General features: G+C 40.1%; 3 protein-coding genes across 3 annotated transcripts in view; 2 read left to right on the top strand and 1 right to left on the bottom strand.

Annotated features, from left to right (window-relative positions):
• The window catches only part of MDN1 (midasin AAA ATPase 1), a 105,380-nt gene extending 86,025 nt beyond the window's left edge, over positions 1-19,355 (top strand). Inside the window, exons 80-102 of the mRNA XM_062608389.1 lie at positions 286-512; positions 904-1,050; positions 1,253-1,425; positions 1,821-1,982; positions 2,115-2,252; positions 2,464-2,605; positions 3,476-3,642; positions 3,896-4,039; positions 4,741-4,876; positions 5,457-5,779; positions 6,702-6,863; positions 7,259-7,360; positions 7,521-7,722; positions 8,234-8,407; positions 9,915-10,072; positions 11,846-11,935; positions 12,710-12,825; positions 13,382-13,556; positions 14,184-14,257; positions 14,346-14,460; positions 15,421-15,484; positions 17,195-17,337; positions 18,406-19,355. Coding sequence (XP_062464373.1) covers positions 286-512; positions 904-1,050; positions 1,253-1,425; positions 1,821-1,982; positions 2,115-2,252; positions 2,464-2,605; positions 3,476-3,642; positions 3,896-4,039; positions 4,741-4,876; positions 5,457-5,779; positions 6,702-6,863; positions 7,259-7,360; positions 7,521-7,722; positions 8,234-8,407; positions 9,915-10,072; positions 11,846-11,935; positions 12,710-12,825; positions 13,382-13,556; positions 14,184-14,257; positions 14,346-14,460; positions 15,421-15,484; positions 17,195-17,337; positions 18,406-18,594 — 3,523 coding nt within the window. The 3' untranslated portion in view covers positions 18,595-19,355. The remainder of the gene's footprint in view (positions 1-285; positions 513-903; positions 1,051-1,252; positions 1,426-1,820; positions 1,983-2,114; positions 2,253-2,463; positions 2,606-3,475; positions 3,643-3,895; positions 4,040-4,740; positions 4,877-5,456; positions 5,780-6,701; positions 6,864-7,258; positions 7,361-7,520; positions 7,723-8,233; positions 8,408-9,914; positions 10,073-11,845; positions 11,936-12,709; positions 12,826-13,381; positions 13,557-14,183; positions 14,258-14,345; positions 14,461-15,420; positions 15,485-17,194; positions 17,338-18,405) is intronic.
• An 885-nt stretch (positions 19,356-20,240) lies between these two features.
• Positions 20,241-22,383, top strand: LYRM2 (LYR motif containing 2). Its single transcript, XM_062608375.1, has 3 exons — positions 20,241-20,384; positions 20,768-20,908; positions 21,822-22,383. Exons 1-3 carry the CDS (start codon positions 20,262-20,264, stop codon positions 21,900-21,902), a joined length of 345 nt encoding a protein of 114 aa, XP_062464359.1. The 5' UTR covers positions 20,241-20,261; the 3' UTR covers positions 21,903-22,383.
• Positions 22,384-24,812: 2,429 nt separating this feature from the next.
• ANKRD6 (ankyrin repeat domain 6) overlaps positions 24,813-27,654 on the bottom strand; it is a 95,424-nt gene continuing 92,582 nt past the window's right edge. The window contains exon 19 of the mRNA XM_062608391.1: positions 24,813-27,080. Within this exon, the coding sequence (XP_062464375.1) occupies positions 26,506-27,080 (575 nt within the window). The 3' untranslated portion in view covers positions 24,813-26,505. The remainder of the gene's footprint in view (positions 27,081-27,654) is intronic.

The raw sequence follows: 27,654 nt of genomic DNA, 5'->3' as shown, positions 1-27,654 counted from the left end.
GTTGAAGCAAATGTACGTGCCTTCTCCTACTCCCCTGGCAAGTCAGAAAAATTGGTTCATCTCGGCTTCAGTTTATCTTTCGTCTCCTGGGTTTTCATCCCCATTGCTCCTTAGTTAATGGGGTAAATTAATTCCTTTCAAATGTCAATTTAATGAAGAAATTTTAATTTAAAAAAATTCAAGATGGAGATCAGCTGCCTCCCCTGATCTGTGCCCCAAGAAAAGGTTTAATCTTACATTGAATGATGTGTCCTTCTTTCAGTGTTATGGGATTTCTTGTTGCAGGAAGGATTTTGAAGTTTGCACATCAGCTGTGAGTTGTTTGCTGGAAGTCTCAGCTCAGTTACAGGGCATAGAATCCCTATTTCTTCCAACTGGGGAAGACAAGCAAGCTGCAAATCAGATGGCCCTAATCAAGAGCCTAAACTATATACAAGAAGAAGTTAATAATATATCTTCAGACTTCACAGCCTGGAGAACACAGCTTCATGCTTCCATGTCAGAGTGCAGTGGTAAGGACAATTCTTCTCTGCCCCTTTTGTAGTTCAGATAAAGATACAAGAATTCATTAGCTAGCTTTTTGTATAGGATGGCTCCATGTTTATTCATATATTCAGAAACATTTGATGAAATCATCCAGATATCCAGAAACACATTAAATTCAAACTTGCAAAACTGAGTCCATACTTAATTTGTGCAGTAATTTATTTCTCCCCTTCCCCCTTAGTCACTGTTGATGACAGCTCTTACACCATAGTTGCAGGTCAGGATTAGCAAGGAGCTTTTACAGATTAATGTAGTAAAAACTGCATAGTGCTTATCATGCTGTTTGAGAAGGAGAAACATAGTAACCTGTAATGTAATGTATTTCCGTCTAAAACTGCCTGTGTTATGGTTCAAAAGGAAATCAGTGGGCAGATGAAGAGTTTGTGGAGCACTTCTCAGGAAAAGTGGAAAACGTTATCCGTGTTGTTCTGTATGCCATCCAGTGTTTGGTGGAGAGAAAACAGGAAGGTGGAAAAGAGGAAGAAAAATCTCCAGAGGGAAATGGTAAGTTTGTTCATTTACTTGAGGTAGAGGAGGAGAGTTTTAACTATGCAAACCTAAAAATTCCTTAAACTGTGTGTCTAGCAGAGGTACCAATACAGAAGGGAACTGCTGTTTTAATAGAGGTATTTCTAGATTTGCTTGCTATAACATTTTTAGGATGTCTAACTTGATTTCCATATATTTTTATGTATTTCCAACAAAGAGGATGCAGCCTCATTTGATGTGGTTAAAGAAGGACATATAACTAAGCTTTTGGATGAAGATCTCTCTGCTGATCTGGATTCTTTGCATGTGCAGAAAGCAATTTTGGCAGTTTCAGAACTCCTGGAGAACCTGAAATCTTATGGGGAAGACTATACTTCAGATAAACATACGGTAAAATTGCTCTTCTCAAGAGGTTTGTTTTGCTCAGGGGCCTTAAGATTTGGAATTGCAAACTTTAGTATTTAAACATACATCACTGCTTATTGTCCAGTAGCTTACAACTACAAGCATGTAAGAAATTATCGCCAAATATAAGTACTCTTCCATTGTGCAAAAGCTAGGTGCTCCTTTAGTAAGAAGGGAAAGTTTTAGCTTTTGTTTTTTTTCTTATTTTTGTGAAAATCTAGAAAAAAAAGCTTCATAAACCCTAGAAATAGTATTTAAACTCACCTACTGATATTTTTGTTTTGAGCATCTGTTTTCAGTCTCTGTCATCACCCTCTCTGAGATGCATCTCAGTATGTGCATAATCATGTTTGACAGCTGTTCTTTGGTTTTAACTGCAGTTCTTCAACCAGTCCTGCTATCTGATGGTGCGTCTAAAGCCCATGCTCTGCAAGTATTCAGACCTTATCCTGTTCTACCTCACTGTTTCACTGGCATCTCACCGGAGTACTGGAAAATTGCTTTCTGTTCTAACTAGCATTTTTACAGAGCTTGCCCAAAAGGTAAGTTATGAGAGATAACAGTGGATATATGGTATGCAAATATTTAATATATACGAAAGGCTTAAGTAGAAACTAAGCCAAAAGATGTACGTACTACTACAGAAAGTTTTGAGTTTTTGTTTGCTTTTGTAGGGGTTTTGTCTGCCAAAAGAATTACTTGAAGATGAAGCTGGAGAGGGAGCAACACAGTTCCATGATTATGAGGATGGTGGTATTGGAGATGGGGAAGGCAAGAAGGATGTGAGCGACAAAATAGAAAATGAAGATCAGGTAAGTGGCATTGTTCTTGTTTAAGTAAAACTGAAAAAGCCTTTGAGGTCCACGTTGTAGATGTTTCAGCTAAAACAAACATGAATTTACTTTCAGTCTCCTATTTATATTGGCTTTTATCTTGCATATAAACTTAAAGTACCACAAAAATAAGTAAGCTTTAATATATAGGCAAGATCCATTGTAATTTTTGCCTTTAATAATAATGCAGATAGAAGACAGTTTTCAAAAGGGTGAAGAGAAGGAGAAAGAGGATCAAGATTCTAAACCAGACATTGAAGGAGAAGACAATGCAATTGAAATGTCAGAAGACTTCGAAGGAAAAATGCATGATGGGGAGCAGGAGAAAAAAGGTTTGGTTCTTCCACTATCACAAACTCACAAGAAATATTATAGAAGAATCCAGTGATGGTTGTTACTTTTATATAATGAAGCATATACTGAAAAGTGTTCAGCAGATTAGTGCCAGATACTGTCTTCACTGTGATGGCTTTGTAATGAAGGGTGCTGATTCTTCCTTCCTCTTATGAGCTGATGCATTTTCAAATTGATCACTGACTTTATGGAGCTGTTGAAGATCACAGAATACTTGAGAATATGGCTGTTATTAATTTCAAAACATGACTAATTAGCTATAGCTAACTTTTTAGCAATAAGAAAAAATTAACTTTACATTTCTAAAATGGAAAAAAATAGCAACATTTGGTAGACTTATTCAAGTTGCTATTCACCCAAAAGGCACCAGTTCTTCACTTTAAAGGGTAACAGCCTGAACATCTTAAACAAATGTGCCTTATAAATTATGGTAATGTTAATTTACTTCCAAATCTCTGACAAAACGCCCGCACAAGAAGAGAAATTCCCAAACTAATACACAGATAAAGTGGTATGGATCTTCCCCCTCCCAGTAATGCCAAAACATCTTGAAAATGGAGCACAGAGAGGGTAAGGAATAGAGGTTTAAATCATCCAAGTTTTGTACCTGGGACTTGTTAGTCTGAGGGAAAAAATGCTATGTCCCCTTATGTCCAAGAGAACACTCTGAATCACATAACTAGGACCCTGCTCTTCTGGGTGTTACTGCATATGTATCTTTTTCCATGCCTCTCAATTAACTGTGTAGAGTGATGAAATTAAGCTAAGTATGCCTGCTTGTTTCTGAAGTTAACAAAAAAGTTAGCTTTATCTCTTCTCTACTGAAACAAGTTTTGAATTGTACACAGATGATGAAAATTCAGATGAAGAGGAGGAGCTGGATAAGCAGATGGGAAATCTTGATAATGCTGAAGCTGATGATAAACTGGATGAGAGGCTCTGGGGGGATGAAGATGATGATGATGATGAAGATGACAGTAGTAAAACAGAAGAAACTGGACCAGGAATGGATGAGGTAAAGAGAAAAGGGGTGGGAAGAAGAATATCAAAGGAATTAAACTCTCTTAACTTGATTGACTTAGACCATGAAATCCCTTATATAGCTCTTGGTCTAGGAAAGAGATAATTTCAGTATATCATAAATTTTATTTAGTGTTTGGTTTGATTTTTTTTTTTTTTTTTTTTTCTGTAGGAGATGGTATCTTGTCACTGAGACTTTGAGAAGCAGGTAGCATAACTGACTTTCTTTTGGGTTTGTTGGTTAATAGGACGATTCAGAGCTCGTAGCAAAAGATGATAATTTGGGCACAGGAAACAAGGATAATAAAAAACAGCATCCCAAAGATGAGGAAAAAGAACAACAAGAAGAGGATGGTGGAAACAAAGAGAAAATCCATGAACAGATTGATGAGGTAAAAGTTATTTGGATTACACAGAGTATTTTGCTGTTAAACCATATTCTGTTGCTCATATCATATGTTTCTAAGAATTTGAAATGGTCTTTAATGGTGAAGTGCGTTCGGAAAAAATAAAGTTGGTTAATTTCAGAGTTGAAAGTAAAGTATATTGCATCCCTTTTATCAAATCTGTATTTTCTGATCCATAATACAAAAAGAATTTTTGTTTGCATTAACCTGAACTTGTAATGGCTGCCAAAACAGGCTTTACACTGAACTGATGTTTTGATGGGCAAAGCTTAAATTCTTGTTGTCGTGTTTAGAAACAGAAACACCAAGTCAGTGGGACTCATCCCAAACATGCGAATGCAGTATGCTTGAATATTCTGCATAGTATGCAAGAGTGCATTTGCCATCTGCAAGAGTGCAGATTCTCTTCAGAATCTTTCAGCTAGGAAAACTGGATTCTGAACATAAAACATGCTGGTTTTAAGAAATACCTATTTATGTAAATGCATTTGCAAAAATTAATTTTTTCTGCTTTGTATACATGAGGATGTGTACCACTGGAAATTCATTTTTAACTGATGAGAACGGAAGATTTGCACCCAGTATTTCTGTCCTAGAGAATTCAATAGCATCTTAGTTCTTATTTTTGCCTTTCTTCCCACTTACTATGTACCTGTTATTTTTTTCCCCCATTCTTTTGCTGATAGCGTGAATATGACGAGAACGAAATAGATCCTTATCACGGCCACCAAGAGAAGGAGCCTGAAGTTGAACCTTTGGATCTTCCTGATAATCTGAACCTAGAGAATGATGAGAAGAGTGATGAGGAAGAAGAGGGTGAAGGTACAGCTGAAAGTCTCTACACAGATTCCTAGATGAAAGCCAAATGGAAATATGGGGGAACAGACAGATAATGAGCTCTTTTTTTCTCAATAGAAAAGGAAAGAGGTGGTGGTAGGATTGTGTATAAGAAGAACCTGCACATTCACTTCTGTGTATCAAAATATACCAAATACAGGCTAGATAATAATTAACAACATTACAACATTTTCCTTTACCCATCTTTCATGCACACTTTGGAGCAGGCTTTCTCAGTGTTATCCAAGTGACACTTTGACTAGAAGCTCTTTATTTAATTGTCCAGTTGCTTTTATGGTTTCATTTTTAGTATGATACTTGCAAAGTCAACTCACCCTCAAGACTGTTAGGTTAAAGGGAATTAATTGGAATTCATCCTGCTGTTATCATTTGTTACAAACCAATTGTGACATAAAGGACTTACGTGCAACAGAAAATAATAGATTCTATGTATAGATATCTCTGATTCTTTTTTATGAGCTGGCCAGTTTTATTCACTGTAATATTCACTATCTCTGTACTTCACTAAAAGTTTTGTATACCTTTCTGATTGTTTTTAATCCAGAAGAAAATGATTTTGAAGTAGATGAGAAACCTGCTGATTTAAATGAGGCAGAGAAAACAGAAGAACAGAATGAACAGAATACTGGTGAGACAGAGCGAGATGATCAGGATGCAGAACCAGCTGAAGAAGGCACTTCTGAAGATAAAGAGGAGAAGGAAGATGAAGGGGACAAAGATGCTCATGATCAAGATGAAAATGCAGGAAAAACTGAGGATGCAGCAGAAGAAGAGGATGAGGAACAGTCACAACCACCTGATGAGGAAAAAAATGAATCTGCTGAAGATAAGGGAATCCCTGCTGCTGACCAAGGCCTTCAACCTCAGGTAAAGAGTGATAAATAAAAGCCTGCTTTTCTTTTTCTAATTACCTTATAGAAGACTTAAGAAATGGATGTATCTATGATACTGAAACAGATTTGACATTGAGTAGGTGTGATGTGAATGGGAATCTTCATCAAGATAACAGAAATGCGATTACTATTAAACTGGTGTATTTTTGTCATCTGTATTCCTGTTATCTCCTTTGTCTTCTGTTACAACAGAATAGAATATTTCAGTTGGAAGGGATTTAGAGAGATCATCTAGTCCAACTGCCTGACCAATTTAGGGCTGACAAAAAGCTAAAGCATGTTGTTAAGGGCATTGTCTAAATGCTTCTTAAGCACTGAAAGGCTTGGGGCATCGACCCCTTTAGAAAGCCTGTTCCAGTGTTTGACCACCCTCTCAGTAAAGGAATGCTTCCTAAAGTCCAGTCTAAGCCTCCCCTGATGCAGCTTTGAAGCATTCCCAAGTGTCCTGTCACTGGATACCAGGGAATAGAGCTCAGCACCTCTCTCTCCACTTCCTCTCAGGAAGCTATAGAGAGTATGAGGTCAGACCAAGGAACACCACTGGTGACCAGTCGCCAGCCAGATGTAGCCCTATTCACCACAGCCCTTTGAGCCCTGCCTCCCAGCACACCATGCACCCACTCATCGCATAGTGGGACAACTTATCCAGAAGGATGCTGTGAGGGATAGTATCAGAAGCCATATTAAAATCCAGAAAAACTATATCCATCAACTTCCCTTCACCTACTAGCGGATGACCTTTTCATAGAAGGATATCAGATTAGTTAAACAGGACTTTCCCCTGGTGAACCAGTGTTGGTTGTGCCTGATGATGGCATTATACTTTATGTGCATTTCAACAGTACCCATTTTCCAATGTTTTTCAGACTGTTACAATAAACGAATACTATTTTCAGGAAGAAGAGGGTAAAGATAATTCAGAGATGGATGAAGAGATCCCTGAGGCTGAGGAAAGAATGGAGCATGAAACACAAGGGCAGACTGGGCAAGAAAACCTGCAGAGTGACAGTGCTGTTGAGCTGGCTGGAGAGGCGTCAGAAAGAGACCAGTCTAAAGAGGTAAAATACATGGAAGTGTCTAAGTTAAAAATGCTGAACTTGTGAGTATGTTTTTAAGGTACAGTCAAGGAACTGCTGCTGTATTTTTAGGAATAGTGCATAAGATTCAATTTTTGGAACACCAATTATAAATTCCCTGGAAAAGATTTAAGATCATGTAGATACATAGTGACATTTCATAGCAGTGAAAACTGTAATTTTAGGCTAATGCTTGAGCTGCAGAACTGTCTTGTCTGCTCCCCACAAGAATACTGCTTGCACTTGTGAGCCATCTGTCATTCACAATAGAAAGCAGCACAGCTTCCCAGTGTAACTTCTGAAATTTGACTACAACAGTTGCCATTTTCAGTTACAGTTGTGATTTTGGAGTTGTTGGTTCTTTTTTTGTCTCTCAGGAAAGTGGGAGTGGAGCTTCGAGTGCAAATCAGTCAGAAGGCCATGAATCCACACGCATGGCCCGGATGGCTTCTCAGAAACAAAGCAGAAAAAATACTCAGGTTCATCTCTTCTTTTTATTTTTTTTTTTAATTATTATTTTTAATTTGAATGTTTTAATATTAACCAGCAAATAGTTTCAAATTCTCCTCGTCAGAACCATTGTTGTAATCAGTGTTTGGTTGCACCTCACTTGAAGTTCATGGTGTTAATTTGTTTTAGAGTTTCAAGAGGAAACCTGGTCAGGCAGATAATGAACGCTCAATGGGAGATCACAATGAACATATCCACAAGAGACTGAGAACCATGGAATCCAGCAGTGAAGCAAAGCAGAATACAACTCAGCCTAAACAAAATGTGGAGGAGGCTGATGCATTTGAACATATTAAACAAGGCTCTGAAAGCTATGATGCGCAGACATATGGTATGTTGATATTTCTGGGTGTAAAGAGTTGTTACTTCAGAGTCAAATCCTGAAACACACTTATTTACTGTAGTTTTTCCCAGTATGTTTTTTCAAATTATGTTTAACAGTCCTTGCTTTGGTTTAAGATGTAAAACCATTTCACTATAATATATGATACTCTTTGGCAATCAGATTCCTACTAATGATAACATTTTATAACATACTGAATTCACTCATAAAAATGGATTTTAGTTTAATAAACATTTAAAAACTATTCTAATTTTTTTTCTTTTAAAGTAATTTCTAGTCTGTTTCATTCATCAGGTTTTCAGGGCAATAGCTCACTAACACAAAATGGCACAGCACAGTGAAAGATAAAACTGAAGTTCCAGGCAATAGCTCAGATCTCTTCTGAAGTTCACTGAAACTGATATGCAGTGTGCTCAGAATGCAATTTTTTTTCTTTTTTTGCAACTTCACTACTTTCCCTTCCTCTTTCCTCATAATAACTATTGTTGCCTTTGTGCAGATGTAGCTAGCAAAGAGCAAGAGAAACCCATTATGCCCCCTGAAGAAAAGGAAGAGGGAGACTCTGAAGATGCAGCTATGGAAACCCAAATGCAGAATGATGAGGATCTCACAGCAGTAGACACAGAGGAGCTGAAGCCAGAAAAAAAGAATTCTTCTTCCACTAAAACTCCTGGTATGTTAACTTAAAAAACATTCTAAACATACGCTGATGTGCATCTTTAAATGTATATGTAGGTATTTATTTTTGCATATGGTAGATGTGCATATGCTGCATAAGACTAAAGCATCTGCTCTTAATTGATATTTCTGCAGCAGTATTCGTACTCCTGCCAAGTAACCAGCATTAGCCTTTGCTAAATTGGTTGAGTGACAGAGGGTTTTGCAGCTTCCTTTCAAGTTAATGGTCTCTAACCTTCATCCACTTCTTTAAAGATGTAAAAGGCAAACACTTTCCCTCTGCTAGACACAGTGACAGTCTGCTTAATTAATTGGCACATAATTACATTCCAATGTCACCAGTATCAACACCACACAACTCTTCTTTTTATGTGTAATTTCTGACAAAGCATCAAGAAGTTGAGGACCTGGTCTGAACAACAGCCAGTGTGAGGTAGCACTGAAGTGTCACTGTTGCCCTGATTTCTTCCCAAAGTGAGAATGAAACAAACCAAAACTGAGCTGCTTAACAGAAAATGGCTATCAGATGCAAATGGTTGGTAGATGAAAAGACAGTCTGACTTGTCAGCCACACAGCCCACACAAACGAAATAAGCAAGATATAAATAAATACCTCTTGCCAATTGCAACAGAAACATTTAATTTTGATGTATCTAAGTAAATGACACTGTAGCTTGGAATTTGGGATAGTTTTCTTGTAAGATAAAACAAAAGGTGGCTAGAGAGGGAGACAAGAATTTTACCAGCCTGATTAACTTTCTTGCCTCCCAATCCCTTCAGGTTTAATCTCTTTACTTAAATCTCTTGCTAGAGTCATTATTAGCTTTATGGCACAGGCATGCATGTAATCACTCCTGTTTGTTCTTCCACATGATTCTCTTAACAGTATGTTTGAAAAACTGTAATCTTCAAAACATCTCCTACAGTGTCAGACTGTTTTGTTTTTTTTCTTGGAATAATTCTTAAAAAACATGTTAAACAGTGTCCTGTAGTAGAAACAATAATAAAAGAAAATCTTCAGTCCATTCCTTTGTAAATTGATTTGAGTTGCAGGAAGCTGTTCATTACAAAACTTGAGAGTAAAAAGATTGCCATATTTTTTTTAATGATGATTTGCTGATTGATCTCGCATTGCTTTATACCTCCTGTCACTGTCAGGTAGGCTATGAAGCTCAAAAATGTACTTCACCAATGGAATTTTCAGGTGCTAAAGACACCTGTTCACTAAGGTCATTTGGCAAGGTTGTAAGATAGAAAAACAGTTTGCATAAGGAACCGCATATTTATCAGTTCTAGTGAGTAGCAAGGTGGATTCATCCTATTCCTAGAACTGCCTTAGAACTTGTGCACTTCTCCTGAAATGAAATTAAAAAAAAAAAAAAAAAGAATGTCTGGGTTGCACTGCAAAGCATGTGAAACACTTTGTAAAGGAGTTGAGTTACAATATTGGTTCTTGTAGTATGTGTGATGCACAAAGTTAGTAATTAGTTTTGTGGTTGCAGGACCAGGTGAAGCGGAGCCAGAGATCCAGACTTTTGATTCTGAGGATGTTAATGACTCTACAGCAGAAAAGCTACCACAGGTGACAGAAGAGAAGCCAGAGAGAAGCAAGGACTCGACCATACATACAGCCCATCAGTTTTTGATGGACACTCCCCAGGTATGATATCCAAAGTGTCATCTTAAAACTACAGTGGTAGAAACAGTTTGTTTTATTTGACCCATGTTAATGGAACTCTGAAGACGAAAGTTTAGAATTCTTTTTATTCAGACAATGTGGTAGCTTGCTGTTCTTTAACAGCAGAATGAGAAGTAACGCACAACCGTTTGTTGTACATGCAGCTGCATGATGACTTTAAAATGACAACTCCTTCCCATCCTTATGAGAGAAGATCTCATCCTCACTCTTTTTAAAAGACATCTTGTTTTTCTGACTGTCAAGAACTGTTTTAACTCAGATGAATCTGCTGATCAGATGGTTGGGTAGTTGAAAGTGATGGGCAAGGTGTGCGCCCTGAAGATAAAGGGTTCAGAGTGAAGAGAGCTAGGCATCAGTGAATTTTAAACACCATTGTGGGCAAAGAATTAAACTCAGTTAATTCATCACAACATATTACTTCCTTAAAAAAGCTGATCTTGTGCCTTTTATGAATGTGTCAATTCAAAAAATACTATCATAGCCTAGAAAATACTAGAGCTTCATGTAGCACTCATAGTTTCCAGTGCAGACTGCTAGCTGTGAAAAAGCACATTTTGCAATGAAGAGTTATGGCATAGAAGCAGTTGACAGTTGGATAATCAGCTGATAAAGTAAGAGTATTTTCGGTGTCTGTTTTTCAGCAGTATTGACCATTCATGCTTCTTATACTGTGTCCTGAGTACATACTTGGAAAGCAGTATTTTACTGTTTCTGTGCACAGCAGGGAAACGATTGTGTGCCAGCTATGTGATATTTACATGTTAATTCCAAATGGTGCAGCTGTTTGGAAAAAGGCTGTGGAATGCAAGAGTGTTCTCTCGTATTCAGGGATGTGGTGGTGGGTTCTTTTCCGTTGACATGCAAACCTGAAACAAAGGGGGGAGCTCTTGCAGCACCAGTTAAATAGGAAGGGAGAAACATTGCTGGGGGAAGAGTTAAGTTTCCATGCTTCAGGAAAAGGAAAGAAGCTCCATCCATGTACACTCTTTCACTCTTCTTTAAACCTACAGTAGGTGACAATAAGGACTGCTGCTGCGCCTTTTTGAGGAATGAGACATTATTTGGTAGTTTGCATTCATAGGCTTATTTTTTTTAATCCATAATTCTGTAGGTTATGCAGACCATATACTTCTCTTTGGCTAGATTGTGGTGTTACAAGGTAGGAACAGAAGTTGTCACTGGAAGTACAATAAAAGTAAAAGAAGTGTAGTAAAGCTTGAATGTCCTTGAACAGAATTGCTTATCAAATAACATTTGTTGGCAGGTACAGAGGAAGATGTCATTCAATTCTTTAAGTGGTTTGAATGAAAGTTTAAAAAAATTAATTAAGTGAAGCATATTATATTTTGGAGGATACTAGATAGGTGTTATTTAATGGTTTGATCTCCGTTATACTGTCATTAAATTTGGTGTTTGTCAAAATCATTGCACTGATTTATGTTGGAAGTTCTGTATTATTTATAGTGTCTGTATCATAGATGTTCCTAGCTTTGTTCCTACGTTGATTGTGTCACAGATGCAGGTATTTGTGGGGAGGTATTTATCCTTCCTGTACATGGAAGCTATTAAAAAAAGCAGACTTAGAATCTTCATTTAAGTTTTTTCCAGTATTTTTGTGCCTAAAAGGAGAAGAGCAATGCATTTTTACTTCCTGGTAGTTTGCTGTAGTTTGGGGAAGCACCAGATGTGTGAACTGATTTTTCTGTCTCACAAATCTCATGACTACACTTCTAGCACATCGTTAGAGATCCTGAAGAGCTAAGAAAGGAACTTGAGAGGCAATTGGAAGCTTGGCAGACACAGCAGTCTGGAACTCCAGATGAGGTTCGTGACCCAGTTTTAATATAAAACTGTCAATAGGAATCCTTCAGTTGCATTATTTCATCTTGGTTTACTGCTGAAGCGTTGAGGAAGTCAAGCAGGCTGGAATCTAATTATTCAAAATTGTATGATTTAGGTGTTAATTTTGTTGTTATGTTTAACTTACTCTGAAAAAAAAACCAAACACCCCCCCCTCAAAAAAAAACACAAAAAAAACCCACACAAAAACAAACAAACAAAAAAAAACTAAACAAACCAACAAAACCATTATTCTTAAAGCATGATGACGTTTCAGGTCTCATTTTGAACATGCTGTGTGCTATTGGCAGAAAGTTACTCTGTTGGTAATGACTTTTAAAGCTTGCATAGTTACAAACATTTTTCTCAGTTTTACCGAGCTCCTTCCATTTTGAGTTGTCACCTACAGTTAAGTGCTGGACACCACTTTCACAAAGCTATGGTCAGCAGACCACGAGGTGGAGTTTGAGGTAACCAACAGCAGAAGCACACTATGATACTTGTTCCTAGTCATTAATTGTAAACTATATTTGGAAGCAATTCCTGAATGAAATTGCCAGTGTGGAGACTTAACAATCTTGCTGAATTTCAGTACACCTTAATTTTTGATCTTGAGGCATTCTGACAGTTTCAGCTGATAGTTACCTTCTAATTCCCCCTTAGTAAACTGAGGTTTGTTTTCTTTTTTTCGGCTTCCCAACTTGTTGTTTCTTCATAATTCACTTCTATTTTTTTTTTATGTGCTGTATGATGTTTTAGGAGAAGGAAGCAGCACAGTTGTGGCAGAGGTATTTAGTACTGACAGCTCCTCTATCACAGCAGCTTTGCGAACAGCTACGACTCATACTGGAACCCACTCAGGCAGCCAAATTGAAGTAAGTTACACCTTTCTGAGGCTTTATTTTACTCAGACTCCTGGTTTGGGGGGGAGGGCTTTAACCTTTGTACAACTGCAGCTCTATTGTATGGGAACACTAGGTTATTTATGAAATGTGAATGTGTGTAGTAGTAGGTACCCATCCTGAGGATACTGTTTTCTGTTCTCTTCTGTGCAACAGGTGGTCGAATCAACTTAAACATGTGAAATGCTGTTGAGTCAAAGATTATGTCGGATGTCAAAAAGTTTTATGTTGGTTTTAATATGTAGTGATTTATTTTTTGTTCAAGAGACCTAGACTTGTTTCAAAATGGAAGAGTCTAAATTCAAGGTCTGCTTTCTATTTTAGGCTTAAGAGCTTCCTTTAAAAACACTGAATACCCATTGTCCTGGGTATTGCTTTAAAAATGTGAGGTGGTTTTTGCTCTATACCTGAATATGAATATTAGAATTACTTTTTTGTTATTTTGGTGCATATGCTGCATAGGCCAGGATTTCCAGAATGAGATATTTGCTGATAATGCCTGACACTGTCTTGTTTTCTTAACTTTCAGAGGAGACTACAGAACAGGGAAGAGACTGAACATGCGCAAAGTGATACCATATATTGCCAGTCAGTTCCGAAAAGATAAGATCTGGTTGAGAAGGACTAAGCCCAGCAAACGACAGTACCAGATTTGCTTGGCTATTGATGATTCCTCTAGTATGATAGACAATCACTCCAAACAGGTAAAACAAAACTTGGGAGAAGTATGAAGAGACTACCTGTCGTTGATGAGCATGCTGGCTTCTGACTTGTTTCATACAGGTGGCGGTTGGAAAGCCTGACTGGTGATTCTAGAGCAGCTACATTGCTGGTCTGCACTTCACTCTTGTCACTTCATGCCTAAGAGATTTGTTATTAAAGATTAATAAAAGTTAGCTGAAAGGAGGAGATGTTTAATTTGTTAGACAGAAGTGTACATATCCACTGGATAATTATCTTTTGTTGCCTACAAAAGGCCAAAACTTGTTTAGCTATGCAGGTCATTGAAGGATTGAATATTAGTTCATCATAGCTCAGTTGCAGTGATTTTATTTATTTAGAATGCTTTTCCCTCTAAATAGCTATTTCAGTGTTTTATTTCATTAGCCTGCTTAAAGTGGTATCTCTAAATTAGTCAGCTGAAGCCCTCAAGTAAAACTAGGATGTCTTTATTGCAATGACTATCTTGTATAACAGGAAAAAAGATAGGAAGTCTCTTCACTTACTTTACTAGACAAAACTAATTTTGGTGACATTCTCCATATTTGAATACTGAGCTGTGAGCAAAACTTGGAATGCCCCATTTTTGATGTACCTTTTTTCTTTAATAGCTTGCCTATGAATCCCTGGCAGTTATTGGGAATGCGCTGACTCTTCTAGAAGTAGGGCAAATTGCTGTGTGTAGGTGAGTTGATTTGAAATCTTTTCCTCAGAACTTCAGAGCAGAATGTAAGTACTGGTTTCACACTGTCATTTTTAATTCTTTTCTGAAGCTTTGGAGAGACTGTTCAGCTGCTGCACCCATTCCATGAACAGTTCAGTGACCAGTCGGGGACCCGGATATTGCGTCTTTGCAAGTTTCAGCAGAAGAAAACAAAAATAGCCCAGGTACACAAGAATGCCTCAGGCAGCAGGTCTGCAGATCTTTTCCAGATGAGAGAGACATCAGTAGATTCATGGATTCATGATGGCTTTGTAACCTTTACTGCTACTTTATATTTGAGTGTGTGATAGCTGGTTAGAGAACAAAGCAATAGAATGGTTGCAATTTTGTAATGGGAGTGTTTTCTCACTTTCAGGCCTGATGTATGCTACTTTCAGGCATTCATCTTTCTCTGTTTATACTGGGTCTTAAACAGTATTTTGGTACAACCTATTGGGTATCCCAAAGCCAAATCCCATCAAAATTTGTGGGAGTTCAGAAGGTTTTCATGCCATGGATTTCACTTGTAGGAAGAGGAGGAAGAGCTCTCTATGTTTGTCAGACTTGACTGATTCCTGAAGAAAACTTTCTGTGACAATACTTCCTGGACAGCTACAAAGTTTTCTTCCTTTTAGGAAGATTTTTGCAGTCTTACCTTTTCAAACTTGAGTAAGATCTTCCGTTAAAATTAAATGGAAGAGGAGGAGACCCAAATAGCTCAATGGTAATCTTACAAAGTCCTTTTAAAACTGGTACAATTTGACAGTTCATGCTCTTAATTTTAATGGGCAATACGTAACTAGATACTTGGCAAGTTGAAGCCAAACATCCTAGAGATAGGATGTATATTTTTAATGATGCCATTAATCACCCGAACAATTCACTGAGATTTTGATGGCTTTGTTAACACCGGAAAAATTATTAATCCAGATTGAAGGCTTTTCTGAAGATTCTCTAGTTCAAAAATGCTTACTAAACTTGAAGAGTCAATGTAAGAAAATGCCAAGGACTGTATCTGTGTAGTGGTCGCAGTGACCTATCTTGACATTTAAAATACAGAAGCGTGTTCTTTAAAAATGTTACCATTATTAAGTTTATTATTTTATGACGAGATAACTTAATCTTCTTGTTTGTTTCCTCTGCAGTTTCTAGAATCATCAGCAAATATGTTTGCTGCAGCACAGCAGTTGTCTCAAAATATTAATCCGGGTGAGCTGCTTCTCTTTTTTATGACTCTGCTTGTTGCCATGGCAGCAGAATGCTCACTACATCCTGAAGCAATATCCTGCCAGAAAGACTCCTAGCAATGAGACATCTCTTACCTTAGAGCTTAGGTTTTGCTTTGTCAAAATGAATGTTTGGTTGAAATTCAGTTCAAAACCCCAAAAATACCTACTTTGTCAGTAATTCATGGAAATGTTGTTTAAGGCTTTTTAAAAAGGCGTACCCTACCTGCCTCCTTTTATGTCATGTTTCCAGATAATTTTTAAGTGCTAGACTATGCCTGCTTTAGAGCATTGTCCAGCTCCCTAGTGACCCTGACTCCCTAGGCACTTCTGTTTGAGAGCCTGGCTTCTGTAGGTGTCCAGAAGCACACTGTTCTGAGGAGAGTGTTTGCCTCCTACCTGCCTTTCACTGTAGGGCAAGTTTAGGTCATGAGCTGCTCAAATTTCCCAGAAAAGCTGGAAGGCTTGTCACCTCGTGGCTGACCCATAGTTAGCATAAAAGGCTGCTTTGTTGTAGTTAAAAGCTTATCATGGTGGCACCCAGATTTGAAAAAAGTTCTTGAAGTACTCCAAGAAATGGACAATCTGGGATTTATAATCCACAGCTCGTTCGCCAGGCTGTCAGAATATTCTGAGCAAGAGCAGCTTCCAGTCTTGAACTAGGCTGGGATGGAGCAGCAATCAGCTCCCTAGAATCAGGCAGCTACCACAAGACAAGGCAGTAGGATACATCACCCCTTTTGTAAAAAAGACCAAGCACTGTCATATCTGGGGCCTGTCTGCGGAAAAGGAGGAAGCGTTCTACATCCCTCCCCTAGCCATTAAGCTGCAGGGGAAACAGGAGAGAGGGGCTTGCATTCCTGACAGTAATTACTGTGATTTACCTTGTAATTAAAAGATGATAGATGCATAACTTAGTTAGAATGTACCTTTAGAGGGATGTATCTCTGGGGGCAACTTGGGTCAAGTAACATGCCACCAGAAAATGGCCAGTTCTGAGGAACATCTGTGCTGTGTAAGTTTTAGGAGGTTTACTTCAAACTAGCTGGTCTGGTCCCAGAGGCAGAATGCGCTGTAGTGCTTGTACTGCCTTGACTGTGCCTATGAAACTCATCTTTTGGATTAATTTCCTCCAAAAATAACTTACTTGGGGAAGTTCAAGACTCCTCTTATGGAAGCCAAGCCCATTAAAGCAGGGACAAGAGGGAAACACGTTTCAGAAGCACAGTCCAAGGTGAAATGCTAACACAGATGCACCCATAAGTACCTGCTTCTGGAGGAATAGGAGGAATAGATTTGGACTCTTGTTTCATTGCTGCTTTACTGAGGTAATGATCTAGTGGCTGGACTCTTGTAATTCAGCCAGTAGGCAATTACGAGGCATGAAAGACAAGGCCATGACTAAGTTCATTAGGTATTTTCCACGCCTTTCATCCTTGATTATGGTACTGATGGACTGGGGCTTTTTTTTTTCCATTATTCCCAATGGTTTCACACCGTGGGGAAAAAAACTTTCTTTCTTGACCTACTGGTAACTGCAGCTTAATGTTAAGTCAGAATTCTCTTTGCTAAAGACTTAATTTCATTAGGAATAATCATCTTTCCATTATACCCGCAAGGCAAAATACTCTTTTTTGCCCTTTAAACGGATTACTCTTAACTTACTGTAATTTTAAATGTTCTTTGTGCTCAGAAACAGCACAGCTGCTTTTGATTGTATCTGATGGAAGAGGCCTTTTCTTGGAAGGCAAGGAACGAGTGACAGCAGCAGTTCAAGCAGCTCAGAATGCCCATATCTTTGTCATTTTTGTAGTGTTGGACAATCCTAATTCCCGGGTAAGTCAATGAACAATGGAGAAGTATTCAACTGCAGTGAATGAGAAACTGATACAAATCTTTTTCTTGTCTTTTTGTAGTGCTATACAGCTATCTTATCTTTTTCAGAGGTCAAAGATATTGAGCTCAATTTCAGTTTTTCATGTCTGTCAGATCTTTTGTGATTTCTCCCTCCTGTGATTCTTAATCCCTTTTGTATTAAAAAGAAGAAAGATTGGCTTCCATGCCACAGGAAGGCTAGCTAAGAGGTCCTGTCTTCAAATGTAAAGGTTGTAGATTTTGGCCACCAGAGAAGGAGCTGGCAGGTTGACAGATTCAGAGTTATAGAGATGCTTTGTTCCATCTCAGTTTTGATTCAAATTGATCATGTCTGACAGCAGTCTCCATTTGAAATGGCAGTTGGAGCCAATGTAAGTAAACATTAGACTGAAAGGAGTACAGGAGAGTTATTTAGCACCTGAACTGGGAAAGCTGGGTACCACCAGTTCTGTTGCTGACAGTTGCAAGGTTCAAATGAAATTTGGCTGTAATGTCAAGTGAAAATTCTGGACAGTGAAATGTGTTGTTCATAAACTGTATTAATTTTCTGAGCTGCTATGCTGGGCAACTGAGAAGTTACTTTACAAGCAGCACAGCTGGGGTTTAATCTGATTTTTGTCTTTGTAGTACTCAAATATTATAATTTGCAAAAGAATCTTGTATCACTGCACAGATACAAGTTGAGCTCAGCCCTAAAGAGCTTACAGATGACGGGAGCTTACAGTGTCGGGAAGGCATCACATGTATAAAACTGAAGTGCTTAAGTAAAGTCAAATCATAAAATACTAAGGAAAGATGGGATTTATTTATGGAACTTAGTTTTGCAGAAACTTAAGATTAGTCTCTTCTGGCCTGTAATTTGATGATTAGAGCGTTTATCTAAAAGGGCAAAAGCACTTAGATGCTTTGGTTTGATTTGCCATCAGACACTTATGGCTTTTAATCTTAGAACTCTCTTATTAACTTCTGATTTAACAGAGGAGGAATTAAAATTATTTGAAGTAGTAACATAATTTTTTCTTTTCACAGGATTCCATTTTGGACATTAAAGTACCTATATTCAAAGGTCCTGGGGAATTGCCTGAAATCAGATCTTACATGGAAGAATTCCCCTTCCCATTCTACATGATCCTTAGGGATGTGAATGCGCTTCCAGAAACTCTCAGTGATGCACTCAGACAGTGGTTTGAGCTGGTGACTGCCTCAGACACTTTGTAGACTTTGTAGATAACGTCAGTACCTGATTGCTGCTAAGCCGCTGACATAGGTGAAGCGGCACTTCATCACGGAGTTCATAAAGCCTCTTTATAGCTAGGATTAATGTGCAGTAGCTGCCCTCTGGCAGGTCAGACTGCCTAAGAACAAAGTGCTTGAGGCATTCTTCCACATTTGTGAAGAGGACGGTTGTGCAATGGTGAGACCATCATCTTTCATTGCCTGTTCTCAAAAATAATGCAAAACTTTTCAACTTCTCTTGTAATAACTTATTACTTCTAAAAAATATTTTTGTGTAATGTTCACAGCAGTTATATTATTGCTGCCACTGTCTGTTGCAATAAGAAAAAACGGTATTGCTTCTAAGGCAGTTCTGCCTTAGAAGAACTTCAGGTGTCTTTGCAAAAAAGCATTCTTTAGCTTCATCCATGTGGTGGGTGCCTCTCTGGGAAGGAGCTGGGGGAAGCAGATGGTTTTAAACAACCAAAAAACAAGTACTTGAAAACCTGAAACTATTTTGCAGTCTAACACATCCTACTTAATTATTGCTGATTTTTGTCTGACAATACCAACAGGAGAATAATGCCATACAATCATCTTTATCTTATCAAGTTTACACTGTGATGTTTGCCCCTCTGTCCAAGGCAGACATTGAGGACCTTTCGTTAATCTGATGTTTTAAGAGCATGGACATGATTGTTCATTTCAAAAGCTATGCATCTTATATTGTCTGGACTAATAAAGAGAGGTACCACTGTTTGTAATTATGATGTCTGTTCTTCCAGTTGATCACAGCTTGAATAAATTTGCCTGATGGAAAATGCTGTGCATTCTCTAGCAGTGCACAAAGTTCCATATGAAAATGTATTGTGGTTTATGTAATGTCAACACCCCTCTTCCTTTCATGAGGATAATGCCATTTGATTCAGGGTCCAGTCTTTGTGACTTCTCTCAAAGGAAACCTGAAGGAAACTTTAAATGCCCCTGGTCTTTGTGTACAAAAATCGGAGGTGTCTCATTCTAAGTGTGGTGCAGGAGTTGCTCAGGAAGCAGCTGGAAACATGGGTGCATGCCCAAAGATGTGAATGTTCTCACTGGCTCCTAGGTAGAAAAACCTCACTTGGAAGTACTGCTGAGGCTGGTCTGAGGCACAGCAGCGATAAGACCCGGAGGCTGTTTCTTTTATTTGTGTCACTTTGCCACAGCTCATTCACAATAAGCACATTTCAGAACCGCAGACTGAACAGGGGAGCTCTACCCCATAAGCAGTTAAATGTCAGGTACCGTGTTCTGTGTTTCCAAGGTGCTTTAGATCTCTCATAAGCGAGCTGAAATACTTGCATGCTTTGGGAAATTTACCTGTGGAAGTAGGTGGTTTTAGTTCATCGGATGATTCACGAGCGTGCACTTCAGACTTTTACTGCGTAGTTGTAGTCATTGGAGAAAATAGTTTAGAAACCGAAAGTTCCGCTAAGATGGCAAGGATCTGTTTCCAATGCACGTTATAGTTTGTTGTTCCAGTTTGTTGCATCTGGGTCCTGGTGTCCGCGGCTGCCCGCAGCCCTCCAGGCACCGGGCGGGTGCAGGGGGGCCCTAGCCTCCGCCGGTGCTCTGGGGCACAAGCTCCGCCTTTGCCCACAGCGAGCAGCCCGCCGCCAGAGGCAGCGGAAATGGCGGCCGGTGCGCCCCGCCCGCCGGGGGCGGGCTCGGCGGCCACGGCGGCGGCGGGAGAGGCGGAGCTGCGCGTCATGGCCGCCAGCCGCCTGCCGCCGGGTGCGCTCAACCTGAAGCAGGTACGGGCGGGCGGCTCAGGTTGCCTCCGGCAGCCGCAGTGCTGACAGGGCCCCCGGCCTGGGTGGCGAATGGCAGCAGCGAGGCTGAGGGAGGTGGCCGGTGGGCGGGAGGCGTGGGCTGGGCCGCGGCGGCGGGTGGCCGAGGGGTGAGGTGAGTCTCGCCCACGTACGTAATGCTGCTTGTGCATGTGTGCAGCTGGCCTGAGGCACCGCAGCGTGCTTGGAATGCCCCTTCCGATGACATTGAAGCTTCATGGACCGGGATCTCGGGCAGTACTGCGCGGTGGGGAACTGTGGTGGTTGAATGTCCCACAAAGTCTCGGAGGGTTTAGCTCGCACCAGTGTCTTGGGACAGCGGATGGACTTGCCTCTTTCCTTCCCAGTTCCTGAGGCGACAGCAGGTTCTTCAGTTATACAGGAAGATCCTAAGGGCTATTCGTGAGGTCCCTGCTGAAGCAGATCGCCGCTATTTAAAAGACTGGGCCAGGGAGGAGTTCAGGAGAAATAAAGATGCTACAGATGAGGTGAGGATCGGGAACCCCGAACCCTGACTGCCTGCCCTCGGGAATGATCAGTGTGTTGTCCTGCAGTTCATACAAGGGTTGTTACAGGTGTCACTTCCAGGCTGGTAAGAGGTTTCCTAGTACTGTTCTCTCTTAAGGAACATTTATATGAAGACGTAATTCAGCATCTCTAAATACGATCCCCCTGCTGGCAGTAGTAATGTTTCTCTTAATTTCCAGATAATAATCTGGAATTAAAACCTAAAACCCAAACAAATGCTGCCTACTCAAACCACAAATGAGAAAAATTGTATGGAGTAATACAATAATGTACTCATTAATGGTCAAACTTTTTATACCTTTTTTAAATCTTAAATTTCAAGCTGAACACAATCAAATTAGATGGTTGTGTCTAGGAAGCATGTATGAAATGCAGAAACCTTCACGTTTCTTGTATGTCTACTGTCCTCCGCTTTATACTTTGATCCTTTTTCTAGCCAGTGCTCAAGGTATTGCTGGCTGCATTACACAAAGTATTACAGGACTTGTATCAGAATAACATTGAAACATCCCCTTGCTGTGCAAACACCTGTCTGCATAATGCCTCTGTGCAGTTGTCACTGCTTGCCTGTAAAGGCAGTAGACACACAGGCATAAAGAAAACACTATTAGAAGTTTGAATCCAGTTCCAAACTGAGTTTTAAAGCAAAGCTGTCACCAGCCCCCAAACTTGTTGTTAAATTAATTCATTTGTTCGCTTGGTTTTTAACCATCTCAGTGATTATAGCATTAATTTCACAAAAAAAAAAAAAAACAGATCACAATAGTGCTGGTAAGAATTGTACGTGTTTTAGTGTGTTAAAATCCATGTGCTTGTGTAAAACCTGGACTGTGAACAGATGTTTGGTTCAGTAGATTGCATTTTGGTTTACAGGATGCCATCAGGATGATGATCACTCAAGGCAACATGCAACTTCAGGAACTTCAAAGAACACTTAAGCTAGCAAAATCCTGATCTTAGTTTGTTGACAGCTGGACTTTCAGCTGCTGTGAACAAGTATAGTATTTCTTCCAGAATGTGGTTAGAGTAGCAGCCTTTGCTGGCAACCTGGTAATGTTTGAAGGTGGAATCCACTATGGTGGGGGTTTTGTTTATTCCCCTTTCTCATCTCAGTTTGGCTACCCTCCCATGTGGAAATCACTGAGACACAAAAGGATTTTAAAGGCCTGAATGGATGATGTAGCATGTGCTGTGGGAAAAGCAGAAAGCACCAAAACTACAGCAGCAGTGTTACACCAGGGAAATGGCAAATAAATATAAGACAGATTATTTTGTCTGTTTTCTATTGTGGCAGTTCTTAAGTGCTAACATTTATAGTGGCAACAGCTCCTTCTGTACTGTGCCAAGGACTTTTACCAAAATTTGGGATTAAAAGGCCCTGAACATTGGGGATAAATAAATAGGCCCAAAGCAAATAAACATGATAAAACATAAAGCAAGTGTTTTCTGTGTAGATAGTTTTTCAGTCCTAAATGAATAAAACTTAAAAGGGGAGGTCTTTATATATGAAGATGTGTGATTTTATCCCCTGAAACAGTTATGACCAAGTTAACAGGAATTACCTTCAACTTTTAGTATTTAAAAGTCAATATAAAGAAGAATTGCAGACAGAAAACACTAACTGCAGATATTGTGGGCTGGTTTTCCAAACGTTACGTTACTCAACTTTTAATTGTTAGCTTGCAATCATTCTTACCTCCCTGTGAATTGCAGTTTATCTTCTTTTTCTAAAATGAAAAATGCCAAGGTGAGTCTGGGATTCTCTCAGCATAAAAAAGCCAGACAAAAGTAGCTGCATACCTGACTATCCAGTACTCAGGTACTTGCTTGCAATTCAGGTCGTGGTTTCAAGAGATAAAGGAACTCTTCCCTCTCTCGCTCTATTACAATTCATTTGAGAAGCCACCTGCCCTTACTAGCTGGACAGCCTCACAGCAAGTCTGGTAAGTGCCACCATGTTGGTAAGTGCCACTGCTGGCACAGGCGAAGGGACAGGCCAGTATGGCCCCTCCAGGCTATGGGAGAGAAGGAAGAATGCTTCTTCCTAGAGCCAAACAAAGGGTCTTCAAAGTTACATATTTAGCTTTGCAGGAAAGGATGTGTTGCAGACCACCAGTGAGGCTGCTAAAAAGTTGAGGTTTGTATAGACAGAACCCTTTGAACTTATGTCTAAACATTTTGTTGAGAATCTAAATTTTGTTAATGTTTTCTGATAGAATACACTGAACATTAGTGTGTCGGGGCTTGATTCTTCATGTTACCAGAAAATGCTGTTTAGAAAGGAATTTTGGCTAATCAAGCATATCAGTGTTAGCTGTTTCTCACATGTAACTTCCCCCTTCCCCTGAGCCAGCGGTTTGATTTCTGCTCTTTAATTACAAGACTTTCCCTGCTGCCTCACCACAGTGCTTTTCATTCACAGCCCTGAGCCTGCATTACTCCTTCGACTCCAGTTTGTATGTTTCTAGGTTGTGACCTCATAACCAGGAATAGTTCTTGACAGGGAGTGCCCCATGAGTGCTGCAGCCCATGATCTCCACTGCGTTGTTGGCTTGTCAAGACAAAATTGCCTGCCAGAAGGCTTTAGCTGTCTTAAGTATAGTCTGCTAGAGTAAGTATATATACTCTCAAGTGTGTGCTGTGAAGAAAAGTAGATAATACAGGTATTTTGTGAAATCCTTCAACTACTGTAGTTCTCATAGAATAACAGAATGTTCTGGGTTGGAAGGGACCTTATAGATCATGCTCCATCCCTGGCAGTGTTCAAGGCCAGGCTGGACAGAGCCTTAGGAGACATGGTTTAGTGGGAGGTGTCCCTGCCCATGGCAGGAGGGTTGGAACTGGATGTTCTTAATGTCCTTTCCAACCCTAACTGTTCTGTGATTCTATGATCATTTGGTTCCAAACTCCTGCCATGGGTAAGGACACCTTCCACTAGACCAGGTTGCTTGAAGCCCCATCCAATTTGGCCTTGAGCACTGCCAGGGATGGGGCAATCTGAATCTTCCCTCTGTCAATTTAAAGCCATTCCCTTTTGTCCTGACACTACTGCCTTTGTAAGAAGTCCCTCTCCGGATTTATTGTAAGCCCCCTTTAGGTACTGGAAGCTGCTTTAAGGTCTCACTGAAGCCTTCTCCAGGCTGAACAAGCCCAAATCTCAGCCTGTCTCCCTAACAGAAGTGCTACAGCCCTCTGATCATCTTTGTGGCTTCCTCAGGACTTGCTCCAACAGGTGCACATACCTCTTGTGTTGGGAGCCTGAGCTGGATGCAGGACTGCAGGTGGGGTCTCATAAGAGCAGAGGGGGAGAATCACTTCTCTCAACCTGCTGGTCACATTCCTTTTGATGCAACCCAGCATACAGTTGGCTCCTCCTTTTTGAAGGAGGGGTGACTACAAAGGGTAGTAGAACGGAAGGAATTAGCAGAAGGTGCCTCCCTTTATTTTATAGTATGCTTGTTAGCATCAGAAAACCTCTAAAATTTACTCTGCAGTGAAGTTACTGTCTTAAATTACTGCTCCAATGGGTACCTTGGTATTGCAGTTCATGTGTGAAGCAGATTAGGTTAAATCCATAGCCTTTCCGTCTCCCTTGTACTTGTGCAAGCTCAGGAACTGTGTGCTATCATCTGCACGTTCAGCCCGGTGCCCCTAACTTCTGAAATGGTGGGTGTGTGCAGCAGCTAACAAATGGCAGTCAGCCCCTGCAGCCTCCCTCAGCATGGACAGTAGAACTGGTTCCTGTGTTTCATAGCCACAAACACAAAAGCTGAGAAGTTGAAGTCCAATTTTCTGCTCCCCATTCTGAGTCAACTGAGGGGATTCTGTCTATTTTCTCTTGCTAGAGAACACTGCACCACAGACTTTTGAGCAACACTTATTTTAATCGCTTGGCAAAACATTCACTTTATCAAGATGATACAAAACTTAAATAGCATGCTTCTGCGTTCCTACAGTAGTTTAAACAAAACTGTAAACATATGGAAGTGTCTAGGTTAGACTACAGAAGTCAGAGCAATAAAACTAGTGCTTCCATAACTGCAGATACACTTTTCTTGTCTTGATAGTGCATTAATAGGAACTTTAAAAATATTGCTATATGATACAATTTTTTTTTTCTTTATACATCTGCTAAAAAGACAAAAGCTTAATCACTAATTAGTCAGTGGTGTCTTCAATACTGTGAAGTATTTTGTATTGATTTTAGGGCTCCTCAGTACAGAAAGAAGAATACCCTTCTCCTTGGCATAACAGTACTATCCGGTGTTTGAACTGGTTCTGAACAACTGTTCTGTCATGATCTATTAACTTACATTTCTAACAGAAGCCTTCTCAGGGGGACAAGGAGGAAGCCCTAAAGGAGTGCAGATGCAACAGTGCTGATCTGGAGTATGTCAGCGTGGGCAACACTGGCCATTGTAAGTTTTGATTTTATAACAAAACACATCCGTAAAAACTTTAAGATGATGTTGAGCTCTATTTTGTGGGACTATTTGTGAATCCAGTCCTTAAGACCTGCAGATTCACCAAGGCCGGGCCTCTCTTTTTAGAGATACAAGGGAGGGGAAAACGGGAGAGAGGAACAAAGGGCAAGGTGTGTGAGAAAATCCTGACTCTGTAGGAAAAAAAGAAACATTTGAGTAAAGAAGCTTTCACTTCTCTAGATAAAAGGACTTTCTCAAGCTTCTTTAGTAGTGGAGAATTCAGACATTTGCTGACTGAAGAAGAGATTTATATAAAAATCATACCTAGCAAATAGAACATGGTTATGGTAAAATATGTGCCATCCCTAAACAACTTCTCTGTCAGATTATTGAAGTATAGCCCCACCAACTGTGTAACCACAAGGAGCTTTGCAAGCAGGACTCCATTAAAAAAGGACAAATCTAACTTAGCTTTTAATAATGTAAAACCAAGAGAAAAGCAAAGTGGCAACAGAAGCCTCTGTACCTAATATGATGTATCTTACTCAGTGAGAGCCTGGCCTCTCCCAGCTGGAAGCCTGCATCTGTCACCCGTGTGAGCTTGTAATTGGAGTTGGTTCTGTAGCTGCTCTCCACTGACTAGAGAGAGGCTAAAATAGTATCAATAGCCCTTCATCACTAAAGAATTCTGTCAAAAGCTCTCTCAAACACCCTGGGTTCATTTCAGTATTGGTATCACCACATATTTACATGTAGCCTCCAGTGGAACCCTCTAGCCACACATGACCTATTTGGAAATAAGGACATTCCCTTTTCAGAAAGCAGTTTTGGTTTCTAACGCAGTTTGTGTTCAAGCAGCACCTGGAAATTGAGAGTGCAATATTTAGCATATTCTTGGAACTAACAAAGAAAGGAACGAATGTGCAGCATCTCGTTGTCATCAGTACAGTCTGCATATGAATTCTTCTTGGTTCTGGAGAACTAACTCCAAAGTCAGTTCCTACTCCTGAAAAAGAGGATTTTGTTTGGATGTAACAGGCACCACAAATACATATATACACCAGTACTCCAGATTCCCATATGGCAGGTTCCAAAATGGGTCCTGTTGCTTGTCTTTACCTGCTTGGTAGACGCTAGCTCTCTTTCTGTACCTTAGTCCTTAATTTGCTGAGCTCCTCTTCTAAGCTTTTAATGTGCTCCTTGAGTGCAGCTTTGTCTTGCTGCGCTTTCTGGTTCGCTTGGCACCGGGCTTCTTCTATCTTCCGTTCATACCACTTCTCCATCTGCGTGGAAACGGCCTCAAAGAAGTACTGCGTTATCTCCAGGGCCTGAGAGGTGTCTCTGAGCGCAGGGGCAGGCGGCTGTCCTGCAGGCAGGACAGAGGGCTGCTGCTCTTGGCTCAGATGTGCCCCGGTGTGGTGCACAGCTTTGTGCCTTGACTGCCCGCTTTTGCTGGACTTCTTTGTCTGCGTTCCTTTGTCAATGAAGTAGCCACTCCGTGGTTCAGTCTTTGCAGGTTCGGTCAAGGGCTGCAAAGCAGCTTGAACCTTAACGTGTCTTAATTTAGAGCCCAAAAGCTCGGACGAGGGCAGCTCCTGCTGGAGCTTGTGAAACGTGCTGGCACTCCCAGCTTTGTCCTTTGGCCTGACATCTTGAGCAGGGGCAGAAGAAGAAACTGGTCCACCAGTGATTAACTGTTGCTCTGTACCTACAGAATAAAATAAATACATAGATATTTAGGAAAGCTCTGGGCATTTATTTTGGCATACAGAAATCCTTGCTGTTTGATGCATGATGCAGTTTCCCATGGACCTTGCTGTGTGTACACTGTAGAGGCTTACCTACCTTATCACATCTTCACAGTCAGGTGATACAATAGAGTCATTAAAAGAGAAAAGCTGGCTCAGGCAGAGAGCACTGCATTGCAGCTGGGGGACTACATACTGACAGCAATTAAAGGACTCCATGAGAAGAACGTGTAACAAAGACCAGGGTACATTCCTAAAGTAGTTTGTATCTTCTGATACTCATGAACTCCCTGCTTCTACAAAACTTAAAGCCCCACTAATTTTGCAAAGGTAACACATTTTGATGCTTCTGTTCTTCTGCATTTCTAGTCTGATGGGGTATTCATGCCCATGTCTGTTCACTTTGCATAGTGTTTGGGGGGGGCATATACAATGTATTTTACAGAAGCCAAGGGCTTTGATAGCATTCTCCTTGGCTGTGGAGGCCCAGCCAGTCTCCCCTTCTACTTTTTACATCAAAAGCTTCCCTGGTCA

This window comes from Pezoporus occidentalis, unplaced genomic scaffold (genome assembly GCF_034315485.1).
Source record: "Pezoporus occidentalis ecotype Australia unplaced genomic scaffold, CSIRO_AGI_Poc_V1 ctg13, whole genome shotgun sequence".
NCBI lineage: Eukaryota > Metazoa > Chordata > Aves > Psittaciformes > Psittacidae > Pezoporus > Pezoporus occidentalis.
The sequence above is the reverse complement of the archived record's forward strand: the minus strand, read 5'-3'. Positions and strand labels throughout refer to the sequence as shown.